The sequence below is a fragment of the Canis lupus genome, chromosome 11 (assembly GCF_011100685.1).
Source record: "Canis lupus familiaris isolate Mischka breed German Shepherd chromosome 11, alternate assembly UU_Cfam_GSD_1.0, whole genome shotgun sequence".
NCBI classification, from domain to species: domain Eukaryota; kingdom Metazoa; phylum Chordata; class Mammalia; order Carnivora; family Canidae; genus Canis; species Canis lupus.
The window spans coordinates 50,644,283-50,658,156 of record NC_049232.1 but is presented as its reverse complement, the minus strand read 5'-3'; the positions used below and the strand labels follow the sequence as shown (position 1 = coordinate 50,658,156).

The following is a 13,874-nucleotide window of genomic DNA, read 5'->3' as shown; positions in this document are numbered from 1 at the left end:
ATAAAAATTAAAAAAAAAAAAAGAAATTATGTTTCTGATATATTAATATGTAACAAAGTCTGGTAAGAATTAATTTTTCATCAATTTATATAATTCTTCTAAGTGTCACTTTATATTTTCAATTTATAATAAAAATTTATCCCATTAAAATCAATCCATGCGGGGCAGCCTGGGTGGCTCAGCCGTTTAGTGCCGTCTTCAGCCCAGGGCATGATCCTGGAGACCCAGGATTGAGTCCCACGTCGGGCTCCCTGCATGGAGCCTGCTTCTCCCTCTGCCTGTGTCCCTGCCTCTCTCTCTTTCTCTCTCTCTCTCTCTCTCATTCTGTGTCTCTCATGAATAAATAAATAAAATCTTAAAAAAAAAAAATCAATCCATGCAAATACACCTGGCCCTACATAATAAATGCAGACCAAAAGAGTAGAAATTAAATTGCAATCTTGCAGACCTAAAGATGCTTTCCTTCTTTCTCAGTACAACTTAGATAACTACTTGCACAGAAAATTAACATCAGAATGTAACATTATCAAAACATCAAATCTTAAAATCACATATTAAGTAAAAAATAAAATAATTCTAACTTCAAACATTAGAAACAGGTTTATAAAATAAAACACTGTATTGAACAGATCAAAAATATTTTTTTAAGATTTTATTTATTCATGACAGACATGATCCAGCAATTCTACAACTAGTTATTTACCCAAAGAAAATGAAAACACTAATGTGAAAAGATACATGCACCCCATGCTTGTTGCAACATTATTTACAATAAACAAGATGTGGAAACAACTCAAGTGTCCACCAATAAATGAATGGATAAAGAGGATGTGCTACATACATACACAACTTAATATTATTCAGCCATAAAAAGAATGAGACTTTACCATTTTCAACTTACATGGATGGACCTAGAGGGTATTGTGCTAAGTGAAAGGAGTCTGACAAAAACAAATACCATATGATTTCACTTTTATGTGCAATCTAAAGAATAAAACGAATGAATCAATGAGCAAGCACAAAACCAAATAGACTCTTTTAAAATTTTATTTATTTATTTATTTATTCATGAGACACACAGAGAGGCAGAAACATAGGCAGAGGGAGAAGCAGGCTCCCAGCAGGGAGGGAGCCTAATGCTGGACTCAATATCAGGACCCTGGGATCCTGGGATCATGCCGAGTCAAAGGCAGACATTCAACCACTGAGCCATTCAGGCATCCCCCAAATAAACTCTTAAATACAGATGACAAACTGGTGGTTGCCACATGTGGGTAGGGCAGTGGATGAACTAAGTGAAGGGGATTAAGAGGTACAAACTTCCAGTTATAAAATGAGTTACGGAGATAAAAAAGGACAGTATAGAGAATATAGTCAATAATATTATAATAACAATACATGGTAACAATGACCACATTTATTGTGGTGAACACTGAATAACGTAGAGTTGTTATATACCCAAAAGTAATATAACATTGTATGTTAATTCAATTCAATGAAAAACAAAGAATCAAGGGTCAGAAAATAAAAACAAAATGGAGCCCTTGATCAATCAGGAAATAATTTGAGTACAATATTAAAAAGCTCTGTTATGTATGCTTAGGCAAAAGAGACAGCAATATGAGCTGGTGACAGGTGGTCACTGCTGGCTGAAGATTATTAGGGAACCAAAGGCAGTCTGGAAGAAGGTCTCTGATGCCTGCTGTAGCCTATTCAGCATTTGACATGAATGAGGGGGTCCCTGGGTGGCTCAGTGGTTGACTACCTGCCTTTGGCCCAAGGCCTGATCCTGGAGTCCCAGATGAGTCTCACATAGGGCTCCCTGCATGGAGCCTGCTTCTCCCTCTGTCTTTGTCTCTGCCCCCCTCTCTCTGTGTCTCTCATGAATAAATAAATACAATCTTTAAAAAAAAAAAAAATCTCTAGCTAAGGCTGAAAGGGATCCTAAGATAATTACAAATGGAGAGGATACATAAGCTATGTTCATGGCCAGAATAGTTTTCTAGATATTTATTGTAGACAAACAGAAAGTTTTCAACTAGGTTTGAAAAATCAACAATACGAAAACAGAAAAGCAGAGACTGCGATCCACACAAAAAAAGACCTGGGCTTAGTTAGCTGAGAAAAAGCACAATATGAATCAAGAGCTAAATATGGTTCACAAAGGGACTCCCCCACACCGCAATCTATACTGCTAAGACCAAACTGCCAGTATATATACTTAACTCCTGCCTTATCTCAAATGGATCTGAGGTAGCATATAAGTATGTATATGAAATATAACAAAAGAACAAAATATAACAAAAGAATAAATTTAAAGATGTGAAAAGTAGAAAATTGGTAGAGATATAGAATAAATCATAGCTAAAAAAAGTATACTATGAAGACAAACATTAGGTCAGTTACCCAGGGTTCCTAAGATAAAGATCAATAGTCTTTGAGGAAAAACAACTACTCTTAGGACTAAGGCCAGACAGGAATTTCTCCCTAGAGGGCCCATAAAAAGAACACTGAGTAATATATGGCACAGTTCCATACACAAAATCCTAATAGTAAACAACATAAAACATTTCATAGGACTGTTACTTATTTTGAGTGCCAACACAGATCAATAGCATCACATCAAGGTAAAATTTAATAAAATAAAACTCTATAGGGCACCAATACATGGTAGCCCAGGATCCCTACAGAGGAAGAGCTATTGTAAAAACATAGGAATCACACACTATGTGTCTCTTTGTGACTCGCTTCTTTCAGTTAGCCTAATGTTTTGGAGGTTCATCCACTTCATAGCATGTATCAATACTTTTTATTTTTTAAAGATTTTATTTATTTTTTCCCAAGAGACGAGAGAGAGAGGGGGGGGGGGGGGCAGAGACATAGGTAGAGGGAGAAGCAGGCTCCATGCAGGGTGCCTGATGTAGGACTTGATCCCGGGACTCCAGGATCACACCCTGAGCCAAAGGCAGACGCTTTAACCGCTAAGCCACTCAGGCATCCTAGCATCTATCAATGTTACATTCCTTTTTACTGCTGAATAATAATGTGCTGTATGGCTACATTTGTTTATCCATTCCTCAGGTGATAGATATTTGAATTGTTCCCGCATTTTGTCTATGATGAATAGAACTGCTATGGACATGCATTTACAAGTTTTGTGTGGACATGTATTTCCATCTCTTTTGGATATACACCTAGGAGTGGACTTGCTGGGTCATATGGTAAAATTCTATAACATTTTAAACAATACCAGACTGAAAAAAAAAACATAAAACAAGAACAAAAAAAAAAAAAAAAAAACAATACCAGACTGTTTTCTGAAGTGGTTATATTACTCTTATTGTTTTGTTTTGTTTTTTTAAGATTTTATTTATTTGATGGGAAGAGAGAGAGCAAGCATGTGCACAAGCAGGAGGAGCAGCAGAGAGAAAGGTTGAAATGGGCTCCCCATGGAGCAGGAACCTGGGAACCTGGTCATGGAGTTGGATCCCAGGACCCTGAGATCATGACCTGAGCCAAAGGCAGAGGCTTAACCAAGGCAGATACTTAACCAACTGAGCCACCCAGGTGCCCTTTTTGTGATTTTAATTTACATTTCCTTAGTATTTAAAGGTGTTAAGCAGGGATCGCTGGGTGGCCCAGAGGTTTAGCGACTGCCTTTGGCCCAGGGCATGATCCTGGAGTCCCAGGATCAAGTCCCACCTTGGGTTCCCAGCATGGAGCCTGCTTCTCCCTCCTCCTGTGTCTCTGCCCCCCCACCCCCCAATAAATAAATTAAAAAATCTTAAAAAAAAAAAAGGTCTTAGCACCTTTCAAGTGTTTACTGGCTATTTATGTTTTCTTTTGTGAAGTATCTGTTTAAGTCTTTTATTCATCATTTAAGTTGTTCCTCTTTTTTTTTTTTTTTGTCATTTTCTAGGAGTACTTCAAATATTCTGGATACAATCTGCAATTCATCTGTTCATTTTCTTAAGGGCATCTTTGATGAACAGAAATTTTTAATTTTGGTAAAGTTCAAGGTATCCATTTTTTTCTTTTATGGTTAGTATTTTTGTTTTTTTTTAAAACATAAACCCACACCTTTATTCTTAAGTTTATAATATTGCAAAACTGATATAGTATTTAAACAGTTGAAATAGACTAAATCAAAACCATCTAATTAATAACATTTAGGGAATTCCAAACTACTATGTATCATTAAGATAATTCCTATTATGGTTAGTATTTTTGTTGCTCTATCCAAAAAATCTTTACCTAACCCCAAAGTTGTGAAAATATTCTCTTATAGTTTATTCTGGAAATTTTTTGTTTCTAGATTTTACATTTAAGTCCATGATCCATATAGAATTAATTTTTGTGTAAAAGAGAAAGACAGAGGTTGAGGTTTGTTTTTTTTCTTATGTATATATCCAGTTCTAGCAACATCTGTAAAAAGACTCTTTTTTCCATTGAATTAATATTGTGGTTGAAAATCAATGGACTGTCCATACATGGTCCACAGCTGGACTTCATTCTTCCACTTATCTAGTAGTCTACCTTTAACACCAAAACTGCACTATCATGATTACTGTAACTTTATAAGAGCTGAAATCAGAAAGTTTAAGTCTTTCAACTTCATTCTTTCTCAAGATTTTTTTTAGCCTTTCTAGGTTTTTTTTTAAGCAGGCTCCATGCCCAGTGTGGAGCTTAACATGGGGTTTGAACTCACAACCCTGAGATCAAGACCTGAGCTGAGATCAAGTCAGACTCTAAACCAATTGAACTACCCAAGCACCCCTCTAGATCCTTTTTAAGAAGTTACTTTTTTTTTTTTAAAGAAGTTCCTTTTTAAAAAAATCTCCTAAGCAGTTACTTTTAAACAGCATTTTAAAATCTACTGTCCAAATTCTATAGGACAATGACCTATACTGGTATTATGAAACTAAACACTAAAACTAAACACTGAAACCATCTAAGCATTAAATGTATCTCCAATTCTCTCTACCAAGGTACAGAGCTACTAGAAGCCTTGTAACTATAGGCTTGAGACCAATCCATGTCATCAAGACAACTATAAATAAGGTTCCAGAAAATACACAAGAATTGCTAGCTGGTGGGCCCACCACTTACCCTGGTTCAATATGATCCGACAAGGCTGGCATTGACCCCCATGGCATAGCTCGGCACAGTGGTGCTGACCACAATTCAGAAGATTCTCACATGGATTGGAACAGTGGACTGAGACAGCCTGACCACAGCGAACTGTGTGCCTGGAAAGAAAACAGATGTATAGATAGTATTAGTCTTATGTTGGACAACTTCCTGTTGGATAGCTAAACTAACAATGAAGACCCAACTTATCCCCCAAAATTATGAAACCTTTCTCTTGGCCCCATTTCCCCCACTTTTCTATTTACCTCCTCCAATCTTTATTTCCTCAATTACTCTCCTCCTCTCCACTTTTTTTCTTCCTGCTTTGCTTTCCTTATTTCCTATCTTGCTTTTCTGTCTCCCCTCTATTCTGACCAGTGAAGTTCCTCTCTGGATTTCTCCTGAGTTCCCATGAAGTAGCATGCAGGAGACAAAGAGCTGGGAACTCCCACAGTATCTTACAGATGGAGGTAGGAAAGCTGGGGAGTGGGAGAGGATTAGTTATAACATATATACTAAGACTTGAAGTACAACGACATTCTCCTGGGACATGGTACTCTGGCATTTTATGCAATTATAATATTTAAGAATATACTGTATGTGACTTTGTTTCAGGATGGGAAAATCATTTTGGCTTTGTTTCAATAAGCATCCTAACTTACTGGCTTATTGGAAACTTACTTTTGCTAACTTACTGGCTAGAGAAGGATATGAGGCTAGTGCTTTTAGACTACCTTCAGGTCTCTTCCCAGGGTAATGGTTTAGAGCTTGGAGTCTACTCTGCTACAAGAAGAGTTTAAATAATCCCCTACTTTCATCTCAACTACATATTTTTAGAAAGTCACTGTTACATACACAGATGAATAGTTTCCAGTGCTCAGTATCAACCCCTGGAGGTGAACACTATTATTTGTATTTTATGATAAGAAAAATGAGGTCCAGTGAGATCAAGCGACTCGCCCAGGTCAACAAATAACTAGTGGCAGAGCCCGGGTCTGACCTGGTCTTTCTGACACAGAGCCCTTACATGTGACTCTCAGGCCACATACCTATCTTCGAAAGTTCAGACAAATGTGATTCACTGAAAATTGCCTTAATCCCATTTTGTCTTGTGGTTCAGAAATCATTTGGGTCTTACTGGACCTCAGAAACATTCCATAACTATTAGTGATCCTTGCCCTGATGATGGAGAACTTGTATAATAATGAAAAAGAGGGTGGGGTTACTTATTCTTTCATTTGACAATATTCACTGAAAATCTCCTAGATACCAGATACAATGCTAGGTACAGATATATGTTCCCTGTCTCCTGAACCTTAACAGGCCTGGGTTCAATCCTGATTCTTTCACCCACAAAAAGGTTAAGAAAAAAGTCTCTGTCATCTTGGCATTTCACCTGAAATGGGTAATCTCACTGTGCATAGAATTTCTCATTCAGTTTTAAGACTGCTGAACAGGCTCAGGGCAGCAGAGTAAAATACTATTTATTAAAAAGTACTATTTATGCCTACTACTTATTTATATCTACCTACTAATTCTTTCTTTAGAAATTCACACATAAATCATCAATGTAGAAGTCTTCTTTAGAGTGTAGTTCTAACTTTACCTGGTCCGTCCACATTCACACGTTTTAGTCATAAAGGCAGGGCAGGGCGGGCAGGGTCCAGGATGACAGAGACTAAAAGAGAAAGGCTCAGATGAATAAATCATACTCATGCATCTGAACTTGAACAAAGTTGCCCCTGCTAGGTCTTACTGTAAAAGTGGCAACAAATAAACCCTACTATGAAGTGTTTCAGTATTTGCCTAAAATTGATTAAGCTATTTAAACAAAAATACAAATGTTTCATACAGAAAGAATCGATAGCATTATTGCCTTAAAATATTTAACCAGGGATCCCTGGGTGGCTCAGCATTTTGGCGCGATCTGGTCGCGGGCGCGATCCTGGAGACCCGGGATCGAGTTCCACATCAGGCTCCTTGCATGGGGCCTGCTTCTCCCTCTGCCTCTGTCTCTGCCCCCCTCTCTCTCTGTGTCTCTCATGAATAAATAAATAAAATAATAAATAAATAAAATCTTAAAAAAAAATTTAACCAGAAAAGTAAAGCTCAAGCCAAAATACTGATTTTATTTGGGTCTGACAGTTAAAGATGACATTTCCAAATATGGTCTTAGTCCACTTAGTGAGATGTGTAGGGATAAAAATATCTTGCCACTCAAGTGAATGGCCATTCCTCTAGTCAATAATCAGGCAATGGGCTAACAAGTGAAAAGAAGGCTGACACGAAGGGAGACATGCTGGTAAATAACATAAGGCGAGAATAAACGGGAAAGAGTTCATAGAAAGAACTGGACTTAGAAGTATGATAGTATAGGTGAGAATTAGACTTCTGTACAGAATGCTTTTTTTTTTTTAAGTAAAGATTTTACTTATTTATTCATGAGAGACACAGAGAGACAGAGACATGAATAAATAAGTAAAATCTTTAAATAAATAAATAAATAAATAAATTAAAAATAAATAAAAATAAAAAAACAGGTTTGTCTATACAGTGCTCTGGCTGAATTTTTTAATATGAATCCTTTTTTTTAAAATAAAGATTTCATTTATTTATTTATTTACGAGACACAGAGAGAGAGGCAGAGACACAGGCAGAGGGAGAAGCAGGCTTCATGCAGGGAGCCCGACGTGGGACTTGATCCTGGGTCTTCAGGATCACACCCTGGGCTGAAGGCAGCACTAAACCGCTGAGCCACCGGGGCTGCCCTTTAGTATGACTCCTAAACCAGCTCTGATTATTCTTAAATAAGCTTTAAACACTAAAAACAATCCACAAGTGCCTAGTCTTCTGGGGTGATCCATTTGACAGAACCCATATGAGACTTAAGTTTAAGCATGTTTCTTTAAAGATGAGTATTATCATTCAACAGTTTTATAGAGAGATATATATATCTTTCTCAATATATATCTCTTAAAGATTTTGTTTATTCATGAGAGACACAGAGAGAGAGGCAGAGATATAGGCAGAGGGAGAAGCAAGCTCCATGAAGGGAGCCCGATGTGTGACTGAATCCCAGGACTCCAGGATCATGCCCTGAGCCGAAGGCAGACGCTTTAACCGCTGAGCCACCCAGGCACCCGTCAACAGTTATATTTCTTATGATATGCCTCAACCCTTTCAGGTAAAACTATTACATGTCCACACATTTAAATAAGTTTAAACTGGCAGATAAATCACTGACTGGGTATGGATGACTCCAGGTTACTTCAAGTATCCCTCAGACCTGGACTCAATGCTAGGGTTTTATAACCTTTAGAGCAGTGGTTTACAACACTGGCTCCATATCAGAATCATATGGAAAGACCTACTCCTAGAGATTCTGATTCAACTTGTCTGAGATAGAGACTGGGCACTAGTGTTATAAACTACTGCTTAAATGAGGGGTGCCTGGTGGCTCAGTTAAGTGTCCAGTTCAGGTCATGATCTCAGAGTTGTGAGATAGAGCCCCAAGTCAGGGTCCACACTCAGAGGGGCATTTGCTTGGGATTCTCTTTCTTCCTCTCCCTCTGCCTCTCTCTTTCTCTCAAATAAAAATAAATGAATCTTAAAAAAAAAAAATACACCTTAAATGATTCTAATGTGTAGTGAAGGTTGAGAATAACTGCTCTAGAGAATTTTATAATCTATGAGAACACCCTAAAATAGAGACACAAAAGGGCCAACTGTGGCCTCGGAGTCCTGATACATATAAATGAGAGAAACTCAAAGTGTTTTTTGGAAAGGAAGGGGATCTCAGGGAATGAGGTTCAGCAACTGCAAGGGGCCTGACAAGAGTAATAGGGCAGTTCCTGAGAGAAGGATTTCCAAATCCACCAAGGAGCAAGTTTTAGGGCATCCTTTCTTTTCAGACATGGTACTGACCACCTAATCTGCATCACTTTTGATATTCTGTAGTAGTCAAGACAGGGGGCCATTTCTGCTAAAGACTTCAGAAAGATAGTTCATGCAAAGGGTTAATTTATTATTGAATTTACTTAAAATGCTAACTGAGGGAAGAACAGTTTAAACAGAGGAGTCCCTGGGTTCTGAGGAAAGACCTATGGATGCAGTAAAAGAAGGGTGTGGCCTATTGCTTAGCAGGCAGCAGGCCAGGCTACATAGCTCAGGCTGGGCAGTCTCTTACCATGGGCAATTCCTTAGCACCTCCCCCACATCCTGACCCACAAGGCCTCTGGCCCAACATTTACCCTTGTTCCATGCAGCAGAAGTACCAAGATCACACTCTGAAGTCTGTTTTACTTTTAGATTTGGGTAATAAAACAAGTTACCATTACTTGACCACTTACCAGACTCCATACCAAGCCTCTTAGATGCACTAATTTAATATTCATAGAACTCTGTAAATATCGATGCTCATATCATTATTTTACAGATGTAGAAAGTAAGGCTTAGAGAAGTTAAGTAAGTTGTCCAAGGTTACACAACTGTTAAGTGCCTTCCTCCAGGAATTAAACATTTGTCTGAAGTCAAAGCTGTAGAAATTTGTCATCTGTCAGTATTGGTTATTCCTCTTCTTATTTAGAAACTTACTGGATACATTGTAAAGCTGGCTACTTATTGTACAGAAGGGATTCATATCCTAAAAGCACTATACAACAGGACCCTACATAATTGCCTCCTAATAGACAGAGAAGTCTGTCCTATATACTCTGTTGGACCTGGGTATCCCTAGGGGATATTTCTTCTTCTTCTTCTTCTTTTTTTTTTTTTTTAAAGATTTTATCTATTCACTCATGAGAGACACAGAAAGAGGGAGAGACATAGGCAGAGGGAGAAGCAGGCTCCATCCAGGGAGCCCAACGCGGGAGTTGATCCCAGGACTCCAGGATCACACCTTGAGCCAAAAGCAGACGCTCAACCGCTAAGTATAGTTGAGTATAGTATAGTGGAAATCCCAGCTCCACCATGCCCTAGCACTATGACCTTTGGCAAGACACTTGGCTTTTCTGAGCCTTATCAGTAAAATGATGATAAATAACAATACATCACTAGGCTATTGCAAGGATTCAATGAGTTAATTCTTGCAGAGTGCCTGACACAGTATAAGTGCTTAGTAAATGGTACCATACTGCTCTTCGCCCCATCCTGTTGCATGCTAACCACCAGACATATGTACTCAGAGCCATGAATGAAGTAAGTCTACCAGCAATCCCCAGGGGTCTAGTGTTCCAACTTACAGGTTACAGGAATGTGGACAGTCCTGGCCAGGCTGTTTCTTTCTACAAACCTCACCACAACTATGTGGAATTTCATTTCTGCTCCATTCAGGATTCTTTACCTTGCCTAAAATATATCAGATCAGAAAGTTAATGGTATAAATTTCAACTGCATCCTAAACTTTAATGAAACAGTACAATACAGTAAGATAGCATGAAACTTCAGTGTGGTTTTCATTAGTTTGCAAACATATTATCTAACCCACATCCTTAAAAAAAAAAAAAAAAGAGGACTGTAATGCTACTCATCAAAAGCTTCACCAAGTATGATAAATTCTAAATTCTGGATTACCTGGAAAAGAAAAGTCATTTTTATTTATGAAAATGCCACTTTGACTAATGGACACATTTACTCTAAAATTAAAAAAAAAAAATAACCTACAAGGTAAGTCTTTTGTAAGTGGGCTCTTGAAGATATGGGAATATCTGCTTAAGGATCAGAAAGAAGAAATAAGGGAAGAGAACAATGGGGTGAGGAATGGGGGAGCAGTACAAGATGGAGAGGACATAAATCCTCTGTGCAGTAGGAACCTGCCAAATCTAAAGCTATGAAGTGGGCATAAAAGAACAATCTAGACTTTATTTATTCATGAGAGACAGAGAGAGAGGCAGAGACATAGGCAGAGGGAGAAGCAGGCTCCATGCAGGGAGCCCGATGTGGGACTCGATCCCGGGACTCCAGGATCACACCCTGGGTCAAAGGCAGGTGCTAAACCACTGAGCCACCCAGGGATCCCCTCCCTGCAAAGCTTTAGTGAATATCTTCCATGAACTTAGCACAGAGACAGGAAGCCTAAGATCCAGGCAGGGCACTCCTCCATGCCCTTGAGGAACTCATCTTCACCTGGGCAATTTACACCTTAAATGATAGCCTGTCCCCAGTGTTTGGCCTCTGCTTTTTTTTTTTTTTTTTTTTTGGCCTCTGCTTTTCTATCTTGTTTCTTTCAGAAATCTTATTCATGTTGAGAGGTTCCTTTTACCTAAAGGCCTATGATTCCCAAATCTACATTTTCTTTCTTTTTCCTTCCCCCCCCCCAAATCTACATTTTCTGCATTGCCCCAAGTCCTCAGTTCCAGCCTTCCCTGTCCTTAATCTTCATAAAGAATTACAATGACACCCTTAGAAGCTCCCCACATCTGCCAAATGAAGTCCTTATGTCTAAGCCTGGCATCAAGAAGTCAGCCCTGGGGTGCCAGGGTAGCTCGAATGATAAAAGCATTTGACTCCTGATTTCGGCTCAGGTCATGATCGAAAAAGAAAGAAAAAAAAGAAAAATGAAAAGTCAGCCCTGCCTTTCCAGTTATTTCCCATGTCTCTACCTTTACAAATCCTGTGTTTCATAACCAATGACTCTCCCTTCTTCTAAAAGATCCTGAACCTTTTTATGTTTAAACTTCTGCTTTAAAAACAAAACAAAACAAAACAAAAAAACAAAAACAAAAAACACTTCTGCTTATGCTATTCTCTTCAACAAATCTTTTCTCCTACCAAGATTTTACATAACTTTTTAAGCTCAGTTGAATTCTACCTCCTTTTTTAAGGATTCCCTAAATCATCTAGCCCAAAGTAATGATTCACCCCAAGGGTCTCCCACAGTTCTTTGGACTTACAGAACATCAAGTTAAATGTATCTTAGCTCTAAGACTGTAAGCTCTGAGAAGTCAATAAACAGTCTCATTCCCGTTTCTTTATGCTACGTTAATAAGTTCTCAATAAAATGATCACATTAATGGTCTCCAGAAAGAGCAAAGTCATTAGGTAAAATAAGGCCATTATTTGCATTCCCACACCATTTCACCTTGCTCAGATCATCTTGACCCTTATCCCACTCTTCTACCTTTGTAGGGCCTCATATCTAATTTGTCAATGAAGGCTTTAACAAGATTTTTAATTCCACTGTGGGACTTTATATGTCTAAAAATCCTTTAGAGTAAGGTAATTAAGACTTGGTATTGGTCCTATTTGTTTAAGTTTTACATGGATTTCTTGCTTCTAGTTTCATGTTGCCTTTCCAAAAGTACATTCCAAAATATTCATTCCTTCAACAAATACTATTTTAGTATCTTTTAATGCTCAGATTTTGGCAATCTGACCAGCAGATTCCAAATAAAAGAGTGGCCAAAGTGGAAGAGGGTATAAGAAAGGCTTCCTTTGGAAGACAATGTTTGGGGTCTGATCTTTCTGTTTTTTTGTTTTGTTTTGTTTTGTTTTTTTAAAGATTTCATTTATTTATTCATGACACACACACACACCGAGAGGCAGAGACACAGGCAGAAGGAGAAGCAGGCTCCATGCAGGGAGCCTGACGTGGGACTCAATCCCAGGTCTCCAGGATCACGCCCCACGCTGAAGGCGTCACCAAACCGCTGAGCCACCCAGGCTGCCCACTGGGGTCCGATCTTGAATGGATGAGGCATCAGTGATGAAGATGTAAAGAAAAGATAGGAAAGAATTGTCTAGATAGTTGAGTTCACCAAGAGACTGAATCTAGAAGTTGAAGACTTGATGGTCAATGACCAATTCTTAGTGAAAGCTGCTAGTTAAGTAAAGGGAAAGAATAAATATGAGCAAATTAAAGCAGGCAAAAAAATTAATAGGAAGAGCTAGGCATTTCAAGAAAGGAATGATCAAAAGCTCCCAGGCTACTACACTGCCACAAAAGGTTAAAAACTTATAAATCAGCCCTGGATTTAGTCAGGAAGGGGTCACTGATGACTTCTGAAAACAGATGCAGCAAGGTGATGAGGACGGAAGCAAAAATTCAATGGTTCAAGGGAGACAGATGGTTAAGCAAAATTTGAAAAACCAACAATTAGATGAAGCTAGCCATTAGAAGATAGGAAAGAAAAAAATAACTAAAAAAGACATATATAATAAAATTTAAAAAAATACTAAAAAGAAACATAATAAAAGGACTAGTGGCAAGAATGAGCATCTGGATTGCAGAAGTTTTTCCTAACACATAGGGATATTGAGCTGTTCAAAAACAAGAAGTATTCCAAAAGGGGGAGTATAGTTTGTAATGCTGGTTTACAGAAAATCTTTCTTTACTATAAAGACCCCAAGGATTGATCTCTTGGTTTGTTAAAATAAAGTACTTTTCCAATACAACTCTTTACACATACTGCTGAAATCCGGAATATTAAAGCTGTTACAGTTAACGGTAAGAAGGAGCCCAAGTCTATGCCTGCCTCCACCATCTGGTCAGATCTGGTCTAAAGCTAAGATTAAGGAGACCAGCACCACAGCTCAGAAGTAGCATGAGCTTGGTTGGCATGATGAGAAGTTCCATGTCTAGGACAGCTGCCAAGAGCACCAGGTCTGTGACTCTGGCTGTGTGATGGACCACATCCAGATGATGTCAGTAGACTCTTGGAACACTGAGGTTTTATTAGTAACTTCTAAAACATGCATGTTACATCACTTCTTCTGGGCTAGAAAATGAGTTACAATGCATGAAATGG

At 38.4% G+C, this 13,874-nt stretch overlaps 1 protein-coding gene across 4 annotated transcripts in view; it reads right to left on the bottom strand.

The window, feature by feature from the left end:
• NFX1 (nuclear transcription factor, X-box binding 1) overlaps nt 1-13,874 on the bottom strand; it is a 75,566-nt gene that overhangs the window by 41,470 nt on the left and 20,222 nt on the right. For all 4 annotated transcript variants that reach the window (XM_038552603.1, XM_038552604.1, XM_038552601.1 and 1 more), the window contains exons 5-7: nt 10,371-10,476; nt 6,737-6,808; nt 5,110-5,249 (exon numbers count right to left, since the gene is read on the bottom strand). In XM_038552603.1, the coding sequence (XP_038408531.1) occupies nt 5,110-5,249; nt 6,737-6,808; nt 10,371-10,476 (318 nt within the window). The remainder of the gene's footprint in view (nt 1-5,109; nt 5,250-6,736; nt 6,809-10,370; nt 10,477-13,874) is intronic.